At 44.0% G+C, this 15,994-nt stretch overlaps 1 protein-coding gene across 3 annotated transcripts in view; it reads right to left on the reverse strand.

Annotated features, from left to right (window-relative positions):
* The window catches only part of bbs9 (Bardet-Biedl syndrome 9), an 852,590-nt gene that overhangs the window by 724,701 nt on the left and 111,895 nt on the right, over nt 1-15,994 (reverse strand). For all 3 annotated transcript variants that reach the window (XM_070889198.1, XM_070889191.1, XM_070889207.1), the window contains exons 10-13: nt 7,817-7,998; nt 4,825-4,901; nt 4,099-4,146; nt 1,082-1,184 (exon numbers count right to left, since the gene is read on the reverse strand). In XM_070889198.1, the coding sequence (XP_070745299.1) occupies nt 1,082-1,184; nt 4,099-4,146; nt 4,825-4,901; nt 7,817-7,998 (410 nt within the window). The remainder of the gene's footprint in view (nt 1-1,081; nt 1,185-4,098; nt 4,147-4,824; nt 4,902-7,816; nt 7,999-15,994) is intronic.

Below are 15,994 nucleotides of genomic sequence, written 5' to 3' on the forward strand. Positions count from 1 at the left end.
AAAAAAAAGTTATTTTCCTCTCTAAAAATGCATTCAGAGGATATATAAAACAGCTGTCATTAAAAACTGCATCCTACTAATCTGGATTTTGAATACTTGCAAGAACAAACTGATCTTGAGAGGGAGCGAGTAAAACATTGTTTAATTTAACATTCTTTTGGAATGCCAATACTTCAGAAAATTCAGGCTTGCTCTAGATACTCTCTCAGGTTTTCAGGCATAGGTGGTCTCTGTGTCCCTTACAATCAGGAGTTTACATTTATTGACCACTATCTAGTCATATAAAAGCTTGATCCAGGGATGTGACAATGGAACTGCCTTATTGTACAAAGTGGTCGCTGTGAATTTTCACATCCGCATCTCCAATCTTCCAACATATGCTTCACAAATTGGTATGAGGAAAAACTACAGTTTGCATTACAGAAATAAACAACTACAACTTGTATTAATATAGCACCTTTAACGTCGTGAAACATCCCAAGGAGTATGATGAGATAAAAAATGTGACACCGAGCCACATAAATAGAAATTAGGGATGGTGACCAGAAGCTTGGTCAAAGAGGTATATTTTAAGGAGCGTCTTGAAGGAGGAAAGAGAGTGGAGAGGTTTAGGCAGGGAGTTCCAGAGCTTGGGGCCTAGGCAACAGAAGGCACGGCAACCATTGATTGAGCGATTATAATTAGGGATGCTCAAGAGGGCAAAATTAGAGAAGCGCAGACATCTCGGGGGATTGTGGGGCTGGAGGAGATTACAGAGATAGGGAGGGGCGAGGCCATAAAGGGATTCGAAAATAAGGATGAGAATTTTGAAATCGAGGCGTTAACCGAAAGCCTTTATTAAAAATACACAGACATTGTAGAATTAACTTTAAACTAACAGATTCAGTTATACTGAAGTATTAACAAAAATAAACTCCAGCCCAATATTGTGAAAATTGCAGCACACTTGATATATTTTTTTCCAGTACCTTCCATAATATACAAACATCAGAGAGAACCAAATCACGAGCTTCCAATATAAGCTGCTTCCAGAGTGGGTGCAATCCTGGACTGGCCCATTCACTTCAGCAAATGCACTTACCTATGGCAGCAAAGCTGAGTTGGTCTTGTGTTACCGCCAGTGGAGACTGCACACATACAGATAGTTTCACATCCTGGACAGCAAGTCGGCTCCAAATTGTGACCTAGTTTTAAAAATAAGTAGAACTGCTGCAATCTTTTCAGATAATTTTGACTTTTTGCTATAAAAGGGATCATTTTTTTAAATTCATTCACGGGATGTGGGCGTCACTGGCAACACCAGCATTTATTGCCCATTCCGAATTGCCCTTGAGAAGGTGGTGGTGAGCTACCATTTCAGAGTGCAGTTAAGAGTCAACCAAGTTGCTGTGGGTCTGGAGTCACACAGGCCAGACCGGGTAAAAGTGGTAGACATACTTCCCGAAAGGACATTAGTGAACCAGGTAGGTTTTTACAACAATCCGGTAGTTTCGTGGTCACCATTACTAGCTTTTTAAAAACATTTGATTTATTTAACTGAATTTAAATTCCCCAGCTGTCATAGTGGGATTTGAACTCATATCTCCGGATCATTAGTCCAGGCCTCTGGATTACTAGTCCAGGAGTATAACTACTTGCTACTGTACCCCGGATAATGTCCATTTATCACCCACATTCCTATACATTCTAAAGGGCACATACCAAGATCAGAGTCTCAGCTTGTTTTGGCCTGAATGGATAAAATAGCACCATAAAACATATCCAAACCAGGGACTGAGGGAATGATTGAGAGGAAGCTTGATATGCGGAAATGCCTCATGAGGGAGAAAAGAATAGAAGGATATGTTGATAGGGTAAAGTGTGAGGAGGTTCATTTGGGGCATAAACATAAACCTGTTGGGCCGAATGGCCCATTTTTGTTCCATAAATTCTATGTAATCTGAAGAATGAATAACATGCTACATTGGGTAATCCGTCTCCCTTTCTTCATTTGCACTATCCTCTAACCAACTAAGTATCACTTTAGGAGGAAAAGGGAGCCATTGTGGGAACAGACATTCCAAAAGGTGAATCAGTGCAGCATCTCAACAGAGACCATGAGAAAGCCGTAAACCCCTATCTCCATTATGGTAATAATGTCTCCAATGGCCCCGGCCTGCTGATGGTCTTGCAGGCCAGAACCGTGCCGATTTCCGGGTCAGGCCGCTGCACACTGCTCCCTCCAATGGCTGGGGCCCAGCCCGGAAATCGGCACGGTTCAAGACCATCAGCAGGCCGGGGCCATTGGAGGGAGCAGCGTGCAGCAGCTACCACTGCAGAGAGCAGCGCGTGCTGCTGCAGGAGGGCGACATCTACAAAGCCAGGTCGCTGATTGCAGTGCGGGCAGGCACAGCAGGAGGGGCAAAGGAGCGGCAAAAGTCCGTAGAGGGAAGTGACCGAGGCCCAAGAGAGGCGTGAATCTGGTGCCCAGAAGAGGCGAGGGCCCAGGGGCAGCATGGGCCAGCCCACACATCTTTTCCACTGCAATGCCTCTTTTTGGCGTGGGAGCAAGTCATCCTCGCTTCGAAAGACTGCCTATGATGATGATGAATAATGTCTATCCCAAGATAAACCAAATGGACGAGCATTTTAAAGTGAACTAGATACTACTCACAGTCCTGTGTTAATCAGATATCACATAAGTTGATCAGCCCTCACTGAAGACACCTGACTACAAGCCCTCCAGTCACGTAGAGAAATTCTGTCACAAGAGTCAGCAAGGGAGGTGGTGGTCACAAGGGGGCCTCTCAAGAGGGCAGATATGCTGCCAGAGAAGGAAAGGCAAATCCAGAGAGATTGTGGCTTTCAAGTCACGCAGCTGGATCAATGGAATGACCCCACCTGAAACACTTGGAGACTAATGAAAGGCATCAGGGAGCATCCTGTACTGGGAACTGTATCACAGAAAATTGAATCTAAAAAGTTTTCCCTGATATAGCCAACTGGCTGTCTGAAGGCATGTATCCTTGAGATCCAATGCAGGCAGCCCATTTTAAAGTGCCTGAACAGCATAAGGAAGAGTAATCGTGTCAAATTCCTCTTAAGTGAGGAATTTGTTTAGGGGTTTAATAACCAGGAGATTATGGTGACCACAAAATAGTGCAAGTAAAATCCGCTTCTCTCCTGTACAACAAGAAACTTCTCGCTCACTGCTAAAGATAGCAATATGCACAGTTAGAAGGTTGTATAAACTATCCTTATCAGTCTGAAGCTAGGAGACTTTGTGATGGGAAAGTTCTGAGTGAACATGGTGATAGGCTATATACCTTTGCACTGACCTCTGCACAAATGTTCAGTGACCCCTCCCAACCATTTGAAATCCTGGGGGCGAGCCTTGCCATGTATGGACGGTACTAAGTACACAGCTGCTGATGCTACAGTTGGAGGTTAACACAGAGGGTGCGATTAAGCAAATTGGACCCAGCATATTTGGCCTCCTCTGCTGAACAACAGGAACTGTTTATGTAGATTCCCATCCCCCTCCGCTCTCTTTCCCCCCCCCCCCCACAAAAGTCCCTCAACTGCACCTCAATAGGAAGGGAGGAGGCAATAGTGAACAATACTTGCCAAGGCTGCCAACTTTAGAGACTCCATTCCCACAACAGTGGCCTCCAGAACAGGCACATTCAGATTCTGAGCTGTATGGGAGTTGAAAACATCTCTGGGAAAGATTAAGCCAATGCTCCTTAGAGTCAAAACACTCCATTTAGTCTTCTCCATTGGGACTTCAACTCCAGACCAGAGCATTTTTTTTCTTAACTACCAAAGCTGGCTTATCCCTAGTAGTAGAGATAAACTGTACTACTGATGCTGGAAAACACTCAGACAAATCGATGTCCATAACTGCTGATTGGAACAAAGTTCAGGTTGGACCTCCAACTCCGTTCCAGTTTGCATTGACGCTGAATGAATGTGCTCTCAATACACTTGGGATGAGCTTCGATGGGCTAGGTGGCATTTTATTATCCCTCATTTGTCTTATTTCTGATGCTACACTAGTTTTTCAAATGATATTGATAGTTGTATCCCACTATGAGAATGAAAACACTTGCAGAATACCTTCAGTGAGGTAGAAGGAACAGGCACATCTATGGCATCAGCTGCTTGCTGTAAAAGAGGGAAATAGCTTTCATTATTAAGTGTTAATTTTATTTTAAATGCCTGACAGCTCTCAGTATCAGCAACCAGCACTTTAACGAGCAATAACAGTAAACTCACTATAAAGCGCCAATCATTCCATCCATTTAATACTTTTACAATCTCCAGTCTTCCATCAAAGCACCCCTCAAATTAAAGGCTGGATCAACATTATATAATTTTACAAACTCTTGGTGCATTACATGGCAGACCCTCATCCCACTTCCTGGGTTGCTTGTTAAACGATAAGCTGTCACTGTGATATTACATCTTTTCCACTACAAACAAAAGTCCTTTATATGACTATAAATTTCAAAGCCAGACTCAGACTTTTTTTTTTGCTTAATTTTTTTTTTTAAATATTGCTCTCAAGATATGGCCATTGAATGTGGAATTAGATAGGTAGGATATATTTACTCTCTTATCAAGTAGTAAAGACTTTCAGTCTTTCTTCTCTGGCTGCTGAACTATTTCCATTGTTTATCACAGAAACCCAAGCACAAAGCACTTTATGTCGTCCATGGGAAATTGCAGTTTGACCATTCTGTTACTAACTCTGTTTTTCTTTTCCTCCCCCTCAGATTACATTGCCAGTTGGTTTCCAAAATGTAAAAAAAATGCCCTAAATACTTATTTAGCCTCACATACAGAAACTGCATCCAGGTTGGGGGAGACGGTAACAGTCACTTTCAAATCATCGTCGTTTTCAGCCTTAGGCAAAATATCTGAAAGTAAATGGGACAATATGGCAATAGAAACTTTCTAATTATCTTCCTAAATACAGTACATCAAAGGCCCAAAGAATTCGATCAGTCATTTCATCTCATAGCAGAAATTTCAAATATATTCCTTTTACAGTTAATGTAGAGACCATAAGATAACACTGGGCCAAAAATTGGGGGATTGGGATGATCATCGTTGTCCAAAGAATTGTGTACCTGAAGCTATCTACTAAAAATACTCCCCAAATGCTATTTTGGATAATACTCTTATAATAGGTAAAAAGGCATGAACTAAAAAATGTTTAACTTCATTAATTGGGATATTTCAAGCCATAACTTAATAAATGCTAAGTTGCAGAATTGTGAGGGGATGTAGAAGTTGTATGTGGCCATTTTCCAAAAATCATTATTTCTGTTGTTTTGATGAACTGTCTCAAGATTGATTATTTATTGTTTTGTTTTGCTCCCTTCCCTTGTTTCCCCCCACCCCCCCAATGTCCCCTCAGCCACCATTCCTGGCTCCTGTGGGAATGTTGAACATTTCCGACCGATGGGTAAATCAGCAACAGTATCGTGTTTAGCGTTATCAGCTGTTTTTCTTGGATGTAGGCTGAGCTTTCACAGCATTGTGTTGATGGCCATTACTCAGGTCACTTTCCTGTACATCCAGCTATACTTGTCTGTTTGAACTTGGGTAAGCTTCCTAATTCCCCAGTACTTCAATTCAGGATGATTAAATAAGGAACTCTTTCAATGCTAGTGAATTATAATCATATACAAATATTGGTCTGTAGTAATGATACTATAAGAATCCTCTATGGAGGTATCGTGGTTTGAGGACAATAGTTTTTGGATTAAGACAAGAGAATATTATGAATACCATGAGTGGAACATTAGGGGAAGGGGATATGTAGTGGTGTAGTAGGATATGTACTGCCTCTTCATCAGGCTGATGGGATGAATCTCTCTTTATGGGCGCACATCACATGCACTAACTGGCAATTTCCCTCAGCAAGGCTGCAGGATGACTGGTGTGAGAAATGAAAACATATCGCACCACTGGGGATGCTCGGAGGAAAGCGCACAGTGTTGGCTACCAAAATGCAAAGTATTTCGATTCCAAACTAACATCTCACCTCTGTGATCATGAAAATTCATAACCAGAAAGTTATAATGTGGATGGAACAGTGAGCTCTAAACTGGATTCTGATGAAATGAGAGTGAAGCCAACACACGACTGTATTCACGTATTCTAATGGAAACTTGTGTTTCTTATACGATTGAACATTAGTAAGGGTGCATTTCTTGAGGGTCAAAGGGATACAAGTTGACACTGATGCAAATTAGATAAAAAGCAAATGCTGAAAATGCAAAGCGTGTCCATCAGCATCTGAAAGAGAAAGACAGGTTCATGTTTTGGGCGAGACCCTTCAGCTAAATTAGCAAGGTCAAGAGGAGAGCTCCTTTCATTTGGCTAATCAAAGAAAAGATTTCACACAGCAAAGAGGTCTACTGTCTCACATCACTTCTCCTGTTTTCCACAAGCACTCTACGGATCACTGTGTTGCTTCTCCTGTGTGTGCATTCGTGCAATTCTTTTCCCCTTCCCCCCTTTTAAATGCTGTTCATCTGTAATATCCTTCAGCTCTGGTGAAGGATCCATACCTGAAACGTTAACTTATCTGTTCTTGTAACAGATGCTGCCTAACCCGCTGAGTGTTTCCAGCATTCTCTGATTCTGTTTCAAATTTCTAGCATCTGCAGTTTTTGTTTTTTGGTTAAAGATGTAACTAATTTCAACGTCTATAAAAATGTGTTATCATTCTGTTTCTGTCTACTTCCATTTTCTGTTTTTAAGACAGAGTCCATGTTATGCCTACAGAAAGTGATTTACATTTTAAATTTCCAATCCTAGGTTTTTATCTGCTGCGTTAAAATGTGGGGGAAACCTGCGGCAGAGCAATTTTTAAATAGTTATCTATTATCCGTGAATACCATAATCAATGAGTGTTAATGCTGTGTAGAATATGAAACTTTCAGAACAATGGGCTCAATTTCCCCAAGCCTGTTTTCTGGCATATTGCCAGAGTTGCGGCGCTTATTTAGGTTAAAAAACGCACGAGAAAAATTTGTCTGCAGTTTCGCCGATGTTTGTGCTGTAATCTGGAGCCGCGCAGCGTGGCCAGTCACCTCTGAGGTGGAGTCTGCGTTGGAAAAAGGAGCTGGGCCTTCTGCGCATGCGCGGGGAAAAAAACTGACGTTCTTGACGTCGCTGAAATGGCCGCGCAAGCGCAGTCGTGACCTCTCTCTCCCTCCACCCTCCCCGGGCACCAAGCCTTCAGATCCGCTGTCTGCGACCCTCTCCGGTCCCCGACTGAGTGCCGGTCCAGGTCCACTGTGGCCCCCGAGTGCGTGCCAGTCAGTTTGCTTCCTCCCCCGCTGAGCTTCTCCGGTCCCGAGTGAGTGCCGGTCCAGGTCCGCTCCACTTCTTCACTTCCCGCCCTTAGCCCAGACCAAATGGCTTCCAATTTACTGACCTGCGCCGATTTCTTTAACTCTCCACAAGGGTTTTCTCGAGAGACCACATATGCTGTCCTAAGTAGAAATGGAGTAACTATTAGCTGGCCAAAATTTCCTAAATGGCCAGAATTGGCGTAGGTGGCTGGTTACGCCCCCTTTTGAGGAAAAAAAAACGTACCTAAAAAAAACGTAACTAAATGAGTTACGCTGGTGCAAATTGATTGAGGAAACTGGGGATTATTAAGTTAGGCCAGAAAAAGTAGCCTGCTCAAAAGAAAATGGTGCAAATACTAGGGAAAATTGAGCCCAATATGTGTTTAGCATATTACAGATCACACACGTTAAGCAAAGGAACATTTTCAGACTGAGGAGGTCTAGTCACTTAATAAATTGAGCACCTTGTGTTTTTGTAGCTTCCTTGATGACCTTCTGAAGTTCTTTCATTTCTGTGTCCATTTCATCATAATTTAGTTCCCTAGACTCCACTTTTGGAGCCTGGAAGAAGGAAGGATCTGTGCCCAAGTATGAACACTGCAGGTGGCCACCGTCACTTAAAGTCACCACTACGCCCTTCAGGCCCCTACACAGGAAAGATTAAAACATTTACACATTTAATACTGCCTTATACAGAAAACATAGCTGACCTTAATTTTTAAACATTCTCTGTTTGTTCCCGCTATTATAGGACTCAATTTTCCCCAGTGATTTGCGGCATTTTTTTGGAGCAGGCCGCTGTTTTTGGCCTAAGTTAAAAAACCACACTTTTCCCGATCAATTTGCACCAGCGTAACTCAGTTAGTTACGAATTATTTTAGGTAAGTTTTTTTTTCAGCCATAGGTGGCGTAACCTGCCACCCGCGCCAATTCTGGCCATTTAGAGAAGTTTGGCCAGCTGAGAGTTACTCCAGTTCTGCTTAGGCCAGCGTATGTGGCCTCTGCAGAAAAATCTTCTGGAGAGTTAAGGAAATCAGTGCAGGTAATTGCAGCAGATGCCCGGACAGCAGCAGTAGGAGAGGTGAGAGAGGGAGGGGGGGGGAAGCCTTTCAGGTATAGTTAGGTAAAGAGACCGGGAGGGAGGAGGCCATTTGGCTTGGGATATGGGTGGGGGAGCGGACCAGGGCTAGGGGTGGGGGCGCAAGAGCGGCAAGGCACTCGGGGTTAGGGCCGGACGGACCTTCGGTCAGGGATAGGAGCGATGGAGCAGACCAGCAGATCACTTGGTTGGGGGAGCAGACCGGCAGGTCACTTGGTTGGGGGAGCAGACCGGCAGGTCACTCAGCCAGAGCTCGGGGCGGAGGAGCGAACCGGGAGGCCCTTCGGCCTGGAACAGGGGCGGGGATCGGCACCGGCATCGGGAGGGGGTGGGGACTTTAATAATTGGAGGTAAGTTGCTGCAATGTACTTTAATGTGTTATTAAGTTGCTGCAATGTATTTTAATGTGTTGCGAGCTGGCTGTATGTTTCACTTTGCAGCCTCAGCCCGCATTGTGTCCCTGGTTACCGTGGCAACCCAATCTTTTTGGCGCCGATCAAGGCTCCACCCCCAAAAATAAAGGACTGGTTAGGCTGCGCCAAAATTAAGAAATCAAACAGGGAAACTTAGAAATTTTTTTTTGGCGTACTTGGGCTCCAAAGAAACGGGTGTAACCCTTCAAGTCTGCCAAAAAAAAGCTTTGGGGAAAATTGAGAGCATACAGTTGTCGGTATCACTGCACTGATGGTCAAAATTGAAACAGACATGTGCAAGGGACAACAGTGCAAATGCTGAATTAGGTTGAAGTATAAATTTCTTGGTTGCCTTAAATAATTCTAAAATAGTGCAAGCTGTGCTTCTGTATCTTCAAGAATCAGGACCTGGACACTGGGGAGTAAAATGTTTTTTTTACAAAATAAAAATTATTAAATAGTTTTAATTTTGAGCCTCAGATGGTGCCAAACTTTCCAATCCTGGGATTGGGACTCAGAATTGGGGAGTATGCAGATTCCCCACTCAGTTTAATAATGGCCTGCCAGTGCCTGGCCCACCGTTTCATTTTCAACTGGGAGGCATGATGGAAACTTTGCACAGCATTACGGTTTAAAAGCAATCAGAGAAAAGGTATTTTCATTTTGTAAAAGCAGATATTTTTTGAACCATTTTTCTGAGGTGATGGAGGTAATTTGAACAAAATAATTCCCTCCTTACAACTGTCTTCATCCAAAGTCCAAACTATGGCGTTGGACAAGAACCATAGTAATACTGTGTGCTACAGCCCAGAGCTTCACATGTACCACTCAACTCAATTTCTCTGTCCCCGTTACTTCCGTTTTCTTCTCCTCCTCCTCTCCTGATGATGATAACACTTCGTTGAGGTACAGTTTCAGGACATTGTACACAATCACCCATGCCTTGCCTAAGTGGCCATTCTTCATGAGGCACAAGAAATAGCAGAGAAACCTACAGCAAAAACGTATTCAGTGGCCAAGAGAATGCTATAGGGATTGTGGGGGGCTTGGCGAGGTGGATGCAGAGAGGATGTTTCCGCTGGTGGGGGAGGGACTGGAGCTGGGGGCCATGGTCTTGGAGTGGGGGGCTGTGGGTCTCGCTGCCTCGGAGAGCTGTGGAGGTTGGGACATTGAGTGGATTTGGGACAGAGGCAGACAGTTTCTTGACCGATGGGGGAGTGGGGGCTTGTGGGGAGCGGGCAGGGAGGTGGACCTGGGTCCATGATCGGATCAGCCATGATCGTGTTAGGTGGCGGAGCGGGCTCGAGGGACCCGGGAGAGGCATGAGTTCAGGGATCAGAAGAGGCGAGGGCCCAGGGGCAGCACAAGCCAGCCCACACTGCGATATGTGTGCGCACTAGGTCCGTGCAGCAGAGCTGGTCTCCAGTCGTTTTGGATAACCCTCGCCACTGGACCACAACCTAGCTCTGTCAAACACGTGAGGTGGCTGGTATGTAACGGGCACCACACGTTAAAAAAATCCACGCACAGGCATCTTCCACCCTTCAAGATGTAGTTCGGGAATATCAGATCCTTCATTGAAATACCTGTGAATTCATCCCTTTTTGGCATGAAAGCAAGTCATCCTCGTTTCGAGGGATTGCCTATGATGATGATGGGGATAATTCAGCAAGGCTCTGTTCCCAACCAGAGCCTCACTGGATAGAAACACAAGTTGGTTCTCTGACCTGAGGGGCTTCACTGGGGGCATATGTTATGAAAATTAAGCATTACCTCACCAAAATATTTTTTTTTAAACCAGGGCTTTAAAGAGGATTGATTGCTAGGGATCGCTCTCATGATCTCTATCCGAATCTGAGCAGTCAGAAAAATGACTGAAATCTCACTGCTTATTGAAGTGTTGGTAAATGCCGACTGCAGCAGAGATGTGACAGATATTTTAGGATTAAATCAATGCAGACTTGTGAAAGTTAAATCTCTCCAAGCAGAAGTCACCTCAGTAACAGCAACACCCATCAGGTTGTCTCAGAGCTAGACTGAAAAAAGACCAAAGCAAAACCTCATCAGTTAGAGCCATTACATCATCTCAATCAGGGGAAGAAATGGATGTTGACTACTTTGCCATGATGCATTGTTAAGCACAACAGAGAAAGTTGACTAATCTTAGCCATTAGAGCACAATCCGAGAGAGGGCAGGCAAATACCAGAAAGGAACTTCAAAGTCAATGGCAAACTCAAAGCACTGCTCCCTGTATTAATGAAATGCCTGCGATCAATGCAACTAGAGCCTTTGTACCAGTTCAGTCTCAGGACCTTGGAATCTCTGCCGCCACGCCGCCCCCCCTAGCCCCCACATTCTTCTTCCATCCTTGTTCCCCCCAAGTCAGCCTTCATCCCCTACAAATGGCAATTGTTCATCCACCTCTGCCCCAGCATTCAAACTCATTCCTCACCCACCACGTGCTCCTCAGACTCTCAACCTAACTCAACCCAACTTCCCTCTTTTTGCACCACTCCTGCTGGCATCGTCATCCTCTCCCTATCCTTTAAGAGGGTCACCACTCATTTCAAGTCTTCAGTCATCACAGCCCATCTTAAAAAGGCCACGCTCAACCCCTTTATTTTTTCTAACTGCCACCCCATCTCCAACCTTTCTCTTCAAGGTCCTGATGACTCTGGCTCAGAATTTCCTCGCCGCTGTTCCTGCTTACGCACATAATCAAGGTCTCTAATGCACTTCTGGCAAAGTTACAGCAGCGAAGCAGGAACAGCTCAGAGGAAATTCCAGCCACTGTTATCCCCCCATCTAGATTGCTCACCACTTTCACCATTCCTAGTGTGAACCCCTCAAATGTGGTTTTCTCCCCACAGAACCGAGAGCTCCCTGGTCAATCACTAATGACATTTTGTTTTAAATCACTGTGACCATGTTCTCCTCAGTCTCTCTGGTGCTTTCAACACTGCTGAACACAAGTTATTCTTCTCCTGTGTCCACAATTATGCTGGCACCTAACTCTACCTGTCTGCCACTATCAACACTAAGGTTATATACAAACATATGGGCAAGAAAAGACCATTTAGTCCATCAAACTTGGCTGTTGCTATAGTTTGCAATTGCCTTTCTGACAAAGTCCTGGATGAGTTCGATATTTGCAAAGGCATCCTTTTCAGCTCGCACCAAGATTGTCCTGTTTCTGGTCCTAACTCCATCAATGTTCCCAGCTGTTCTCAGGTTAAGTGTGGTGTTTGACTCTGAGCTTTCATAGTCACATCTCCTCTGCCATTAAGACTGTATCCATCTTGAAACAGTATTAGATCATGCCTTTACCATGCTCTCTAATCCTGGCTTGTTTCACCTCATGGATTGTATTATCCATGCTCTCCTCTGCGCCAATACATTTGACTAACTTCAGCTAATTCAGAACTACATGGTGAGGATAGGTCAAGGACACAGGATCAATCCAGTGAAAGGCAAATTTAAGACTTATGTCACCAAGTTCATCCTCTCACAGAAAGAGTGATCAACACGTGAAAATGGACTTCTGGGTACAGTAGTGGAGGCGAAAACCCTAGAATCATTTAGAAACAATTGGTTGATGCAGTGTGGGATCACACGGTGAGCTACGATGGAAAAAATAGAAACTTCCCCATCTCTATATTGGAATCTCACGAGCCCATGCCAAGCAAACCATCACCTCCCCCCATTCTTGCCCAGCTTCAGATGCCTTACGCTAAAATCTGAATTAACAAAGCTCAATGCTGCTGTGTGCATGTAATTCCTCAACACTATTCTGTCCTTGAGAATAATCTTCCTGCCTTTAATTTATTCTTCCTGCATATAATTAATTGCACAACAATAGTTAGAAAAGCCTATGACATGAACACAGAATCTAAAACCTGTGACAACAGAGAGGAAAGCGAGGAGTGGGCCTAGCACAGTAGTTTTATGGCACTGGATTAGGGGAGGTAGAAAGAGATATTTGCTAAGTGACAGCATTCAAAAGTTTTAAAGAAAGCATAACGCTCCTAAATTAATCTCCAATTTGCTGTACTTCCCTTCGAATAATACTTCATCATGGCAGTTACATTAAATCTAGAGATGTAATTTCCTTTAACATGGATATGCAAATAAAACAGAGTGATAATACAGAGAATTCACTGGAGAATAATAGAGAATTCACTGGAGTTCAGAAGAATGAGAGGGGACCTCATAGAAACGTTTAAAATTCTGACAGGGTTAGACAGGTTAGATGCAGGAAGAATGTTCCCAATGTTGGGGAAGTCCAGAACCAGGGGACACAGTCTAAGGATAAGGGGTAAGCCATTTAGGACCGAGATGAGGAGAAACTTCTTCACCCAGAGAGTGGTGAACCTGTGGAATTCTCCACCACAGAAAGTTGTTGAGGCCAATTCACTAAATATATTCAAAAAGGAGTTAGATGAAGTCCTTACTACTAGGGGGATCAAGGGGTATGGCGAGAAAGCAGGAATGGGGTACTGAAGTTGCATGTTCAGCCACGAACTCATTGAATGGCGGTGCAGGCTAGAAGGGCCGAATGGCCTACTCCTGCACCTATTTTCTATGTTTCTATAATGCCACAGTTGAGTTGCAGGCTCAAATTTTACAGCTAACAGTGCATCTTATAAATAATATACATTATTAAATGCTTCTGAATTTCCATCAGTTATCTGAAACAATTGTAGATTGTTTCGTAGATGTTGTTGTCAACTCAGCATAATTGTCTCTCAACAACTTATTTTATTTATTCAACTTTAGCGTAGAATTTTGCAAGTTTGAAATACAATTATTTTTGTTACAAATATTCTTTCAAATTGGCAAGCTTCTGTGAGTTCAGAAAATCAAAGCTACCTTACCTAGCAGGAGAAAAAAAAAATCTGTTGCATCAAATTTCAGCTTATCATCACTCTCAGCTTAGGAGGTCGGTGGCTAAAAGGGCTGTTTGCATTAAGAGCAGTGAAAGTGGAGATAGTCTGATAAAAATAAAAGAAAGCCAACAGACTTCAAACAACTTCAGATCTCTTAGCCTAACCCCCTGCACTGTGATAAAAGAATTTTGTGTGTGTGTTGACATTGCCAAACATTTCTAAAGAAAGGTCATCTAGCATGGCATCAGTTTTACAGGGCACTCTTGTGACAAAAATAACTGCAGCATACTCAACGTAACGTAAAGCTGTATCGATATACTACCTGGTGTTAAGCTATACCACTAGATCTTTAAAAGAAAGCACTAAATCTGATCGTACAAGCAGAAACTGAGTGATACAAGGATCGGAATGGCCTCTTCGACATAGATCTGTTTGAGCAAAGGTCTGCTCAAGATGTGAAATAATGTACTTGTAGACTACTGGACAGAAATTGTAGAACAAGGGACAACTCATTTAAGCACTGTTGACAGATGGTCTCTTTAATGTGGGAGCAATATTGTAAGCAAAATAAGTAATGAAGTAGAAAAGACTAAATCGATCCCTGGCAGAAACAATGCAAAGGAAACCTGCTAGTCAAGGTTCATCTCTAACTTTAGTTGCTGCAGAATTCCTTTTAGACTCGCTTGATTATTTAGATGTACTAAAGACTTAATAAAATAAATCAGCAGTGAAATGTCCATAATTGATGAAAAACTAATCAAATAATCTTACCTAAAAGTTCAACTGTGCAATTTACAATTCCCTATAAAACACAAAAGTACTTACTGCTTTTTAGCTAGTTACTGAATAAAACTGCAGGAAGAAATGGAAAGCATTACTGAAAAAATAGACTACTATGGTAATTTGACCTGGAATTTAAAACTATTTCTGTGATTGGTCTGAATGAAAATTCAATGATTAGAATTTGTACCATCACACATGTGCCAACTCTCTAAAACAAAGGTCCTCCACCAGCCTGTCCTCGTCGCACAGCACTGCCCCCCAGTCATGACGATTCACAGTGCGGCCCTCGACAACGTGGACTATTTCCCGTATCTTGGGAGCCACCTATCAACAAAGGCAGACATTGAGTGCTGTGCGGCGAGGACAGGCTGGTGGAGGACCTTTGTCTTACGGATGTTATGCGTAAGGCCTATGCTTTCAAATGCCTGAGTGAATACATTGACTATATCCTGGAGTTCAGCCTCAGAATGTGTGCAGACGCAGGCGTCATCCGCACACTGCAGCTCAACAACACAGGTTGGGGTGATCTTAGACCTGGCCTAGAGGCGGCGTAGGTTGAACAGCTTCTGTACTTTAGGTCCACTCCAGCGGGGAGCTTGTTGACTGAGCACGGTGGCGAGAAAGATTGAGAAGAGGGTTGGAGCGATGACGCAGCCCTGTTTGACCCCAGTCCGGACGTGAATTGGATCTGCAATGGATCCGTTGGTAAGTATCACGGCCTGTATGTCATCGTGGAGAAAGCGAAGGATGTTGACAAATTTTTGGGGGCATCCGAAATGGAGGAGGATGCTCCATAGACCCTCACGATTGACAGTGTCAAAGGCCTTTGTAAGATCGAAAAAGGCCATGTATAAGAGCTGGCGCTGCTCCCTGCATTTTTCCTGCAGCTGTCGCGCTGCAAAGATCAGGTCCGTTGTGCCCCGTAGGTGCTGAAATCAGCACTGTGATTCCGGGAGGAGCTCCTCGGCCACAGGGCGAAGATGGTTGAGGAGAACTCTAGCAACAACTTTCCCGGTGGCAGATAGCAGGGAGATTCCCCTGTAGTTGCCGCAGTCGGACTTGTCCCTTTTTAAAAAAATGGTCACAATTACTGCATCTCTAAGACCTCTCCTCCCTCCAGATAAGAGAGAGCCAACAGCGCCTCGCCGCCATACTTTAGCGCATCAGCAACGATTCCATCCACACCCGCAGCCTTGTTATTCTTGAGTTGTTTTATGGCTTTGCCTACCTCGTGCATTGTTGGGGTTTACTGAGGTGGTGGCGGGTCGCATGCTGCGGGATGGAGTTGAGAACACGCAAGTCAAAGGCAGAGTCTCGATTGAGGACTTCCATCGGGCTCGGACAGCCTCGGTGTTCTTGATGAGTGTTTCCCCGTTCGTGGCCAGGAGTGGGGTGGGGCCTTGGGAGTTTGGACCGTAGGTGGCCTTGGCTACAAGGAAGAATCCTCGCATATCATGGCA

The sequence above is a fragment of the Pristiophorus japonicus genome, chromosome 1 (assembly GCF_044704955.1).
Source record: "Pristiophorus japonicus isolate sPriJap1 chromosome 1, sPriJap1.hap1, whole genome shotgun sequence".
In the NCBI taxonomy this organism is placed as follows: domain Eukaryota; kingdom Metazoa; phylum Chordata; class Chondrichthyes; family Pristiophoridae; genus Pristiophorus; species Pristiophorus japonicus.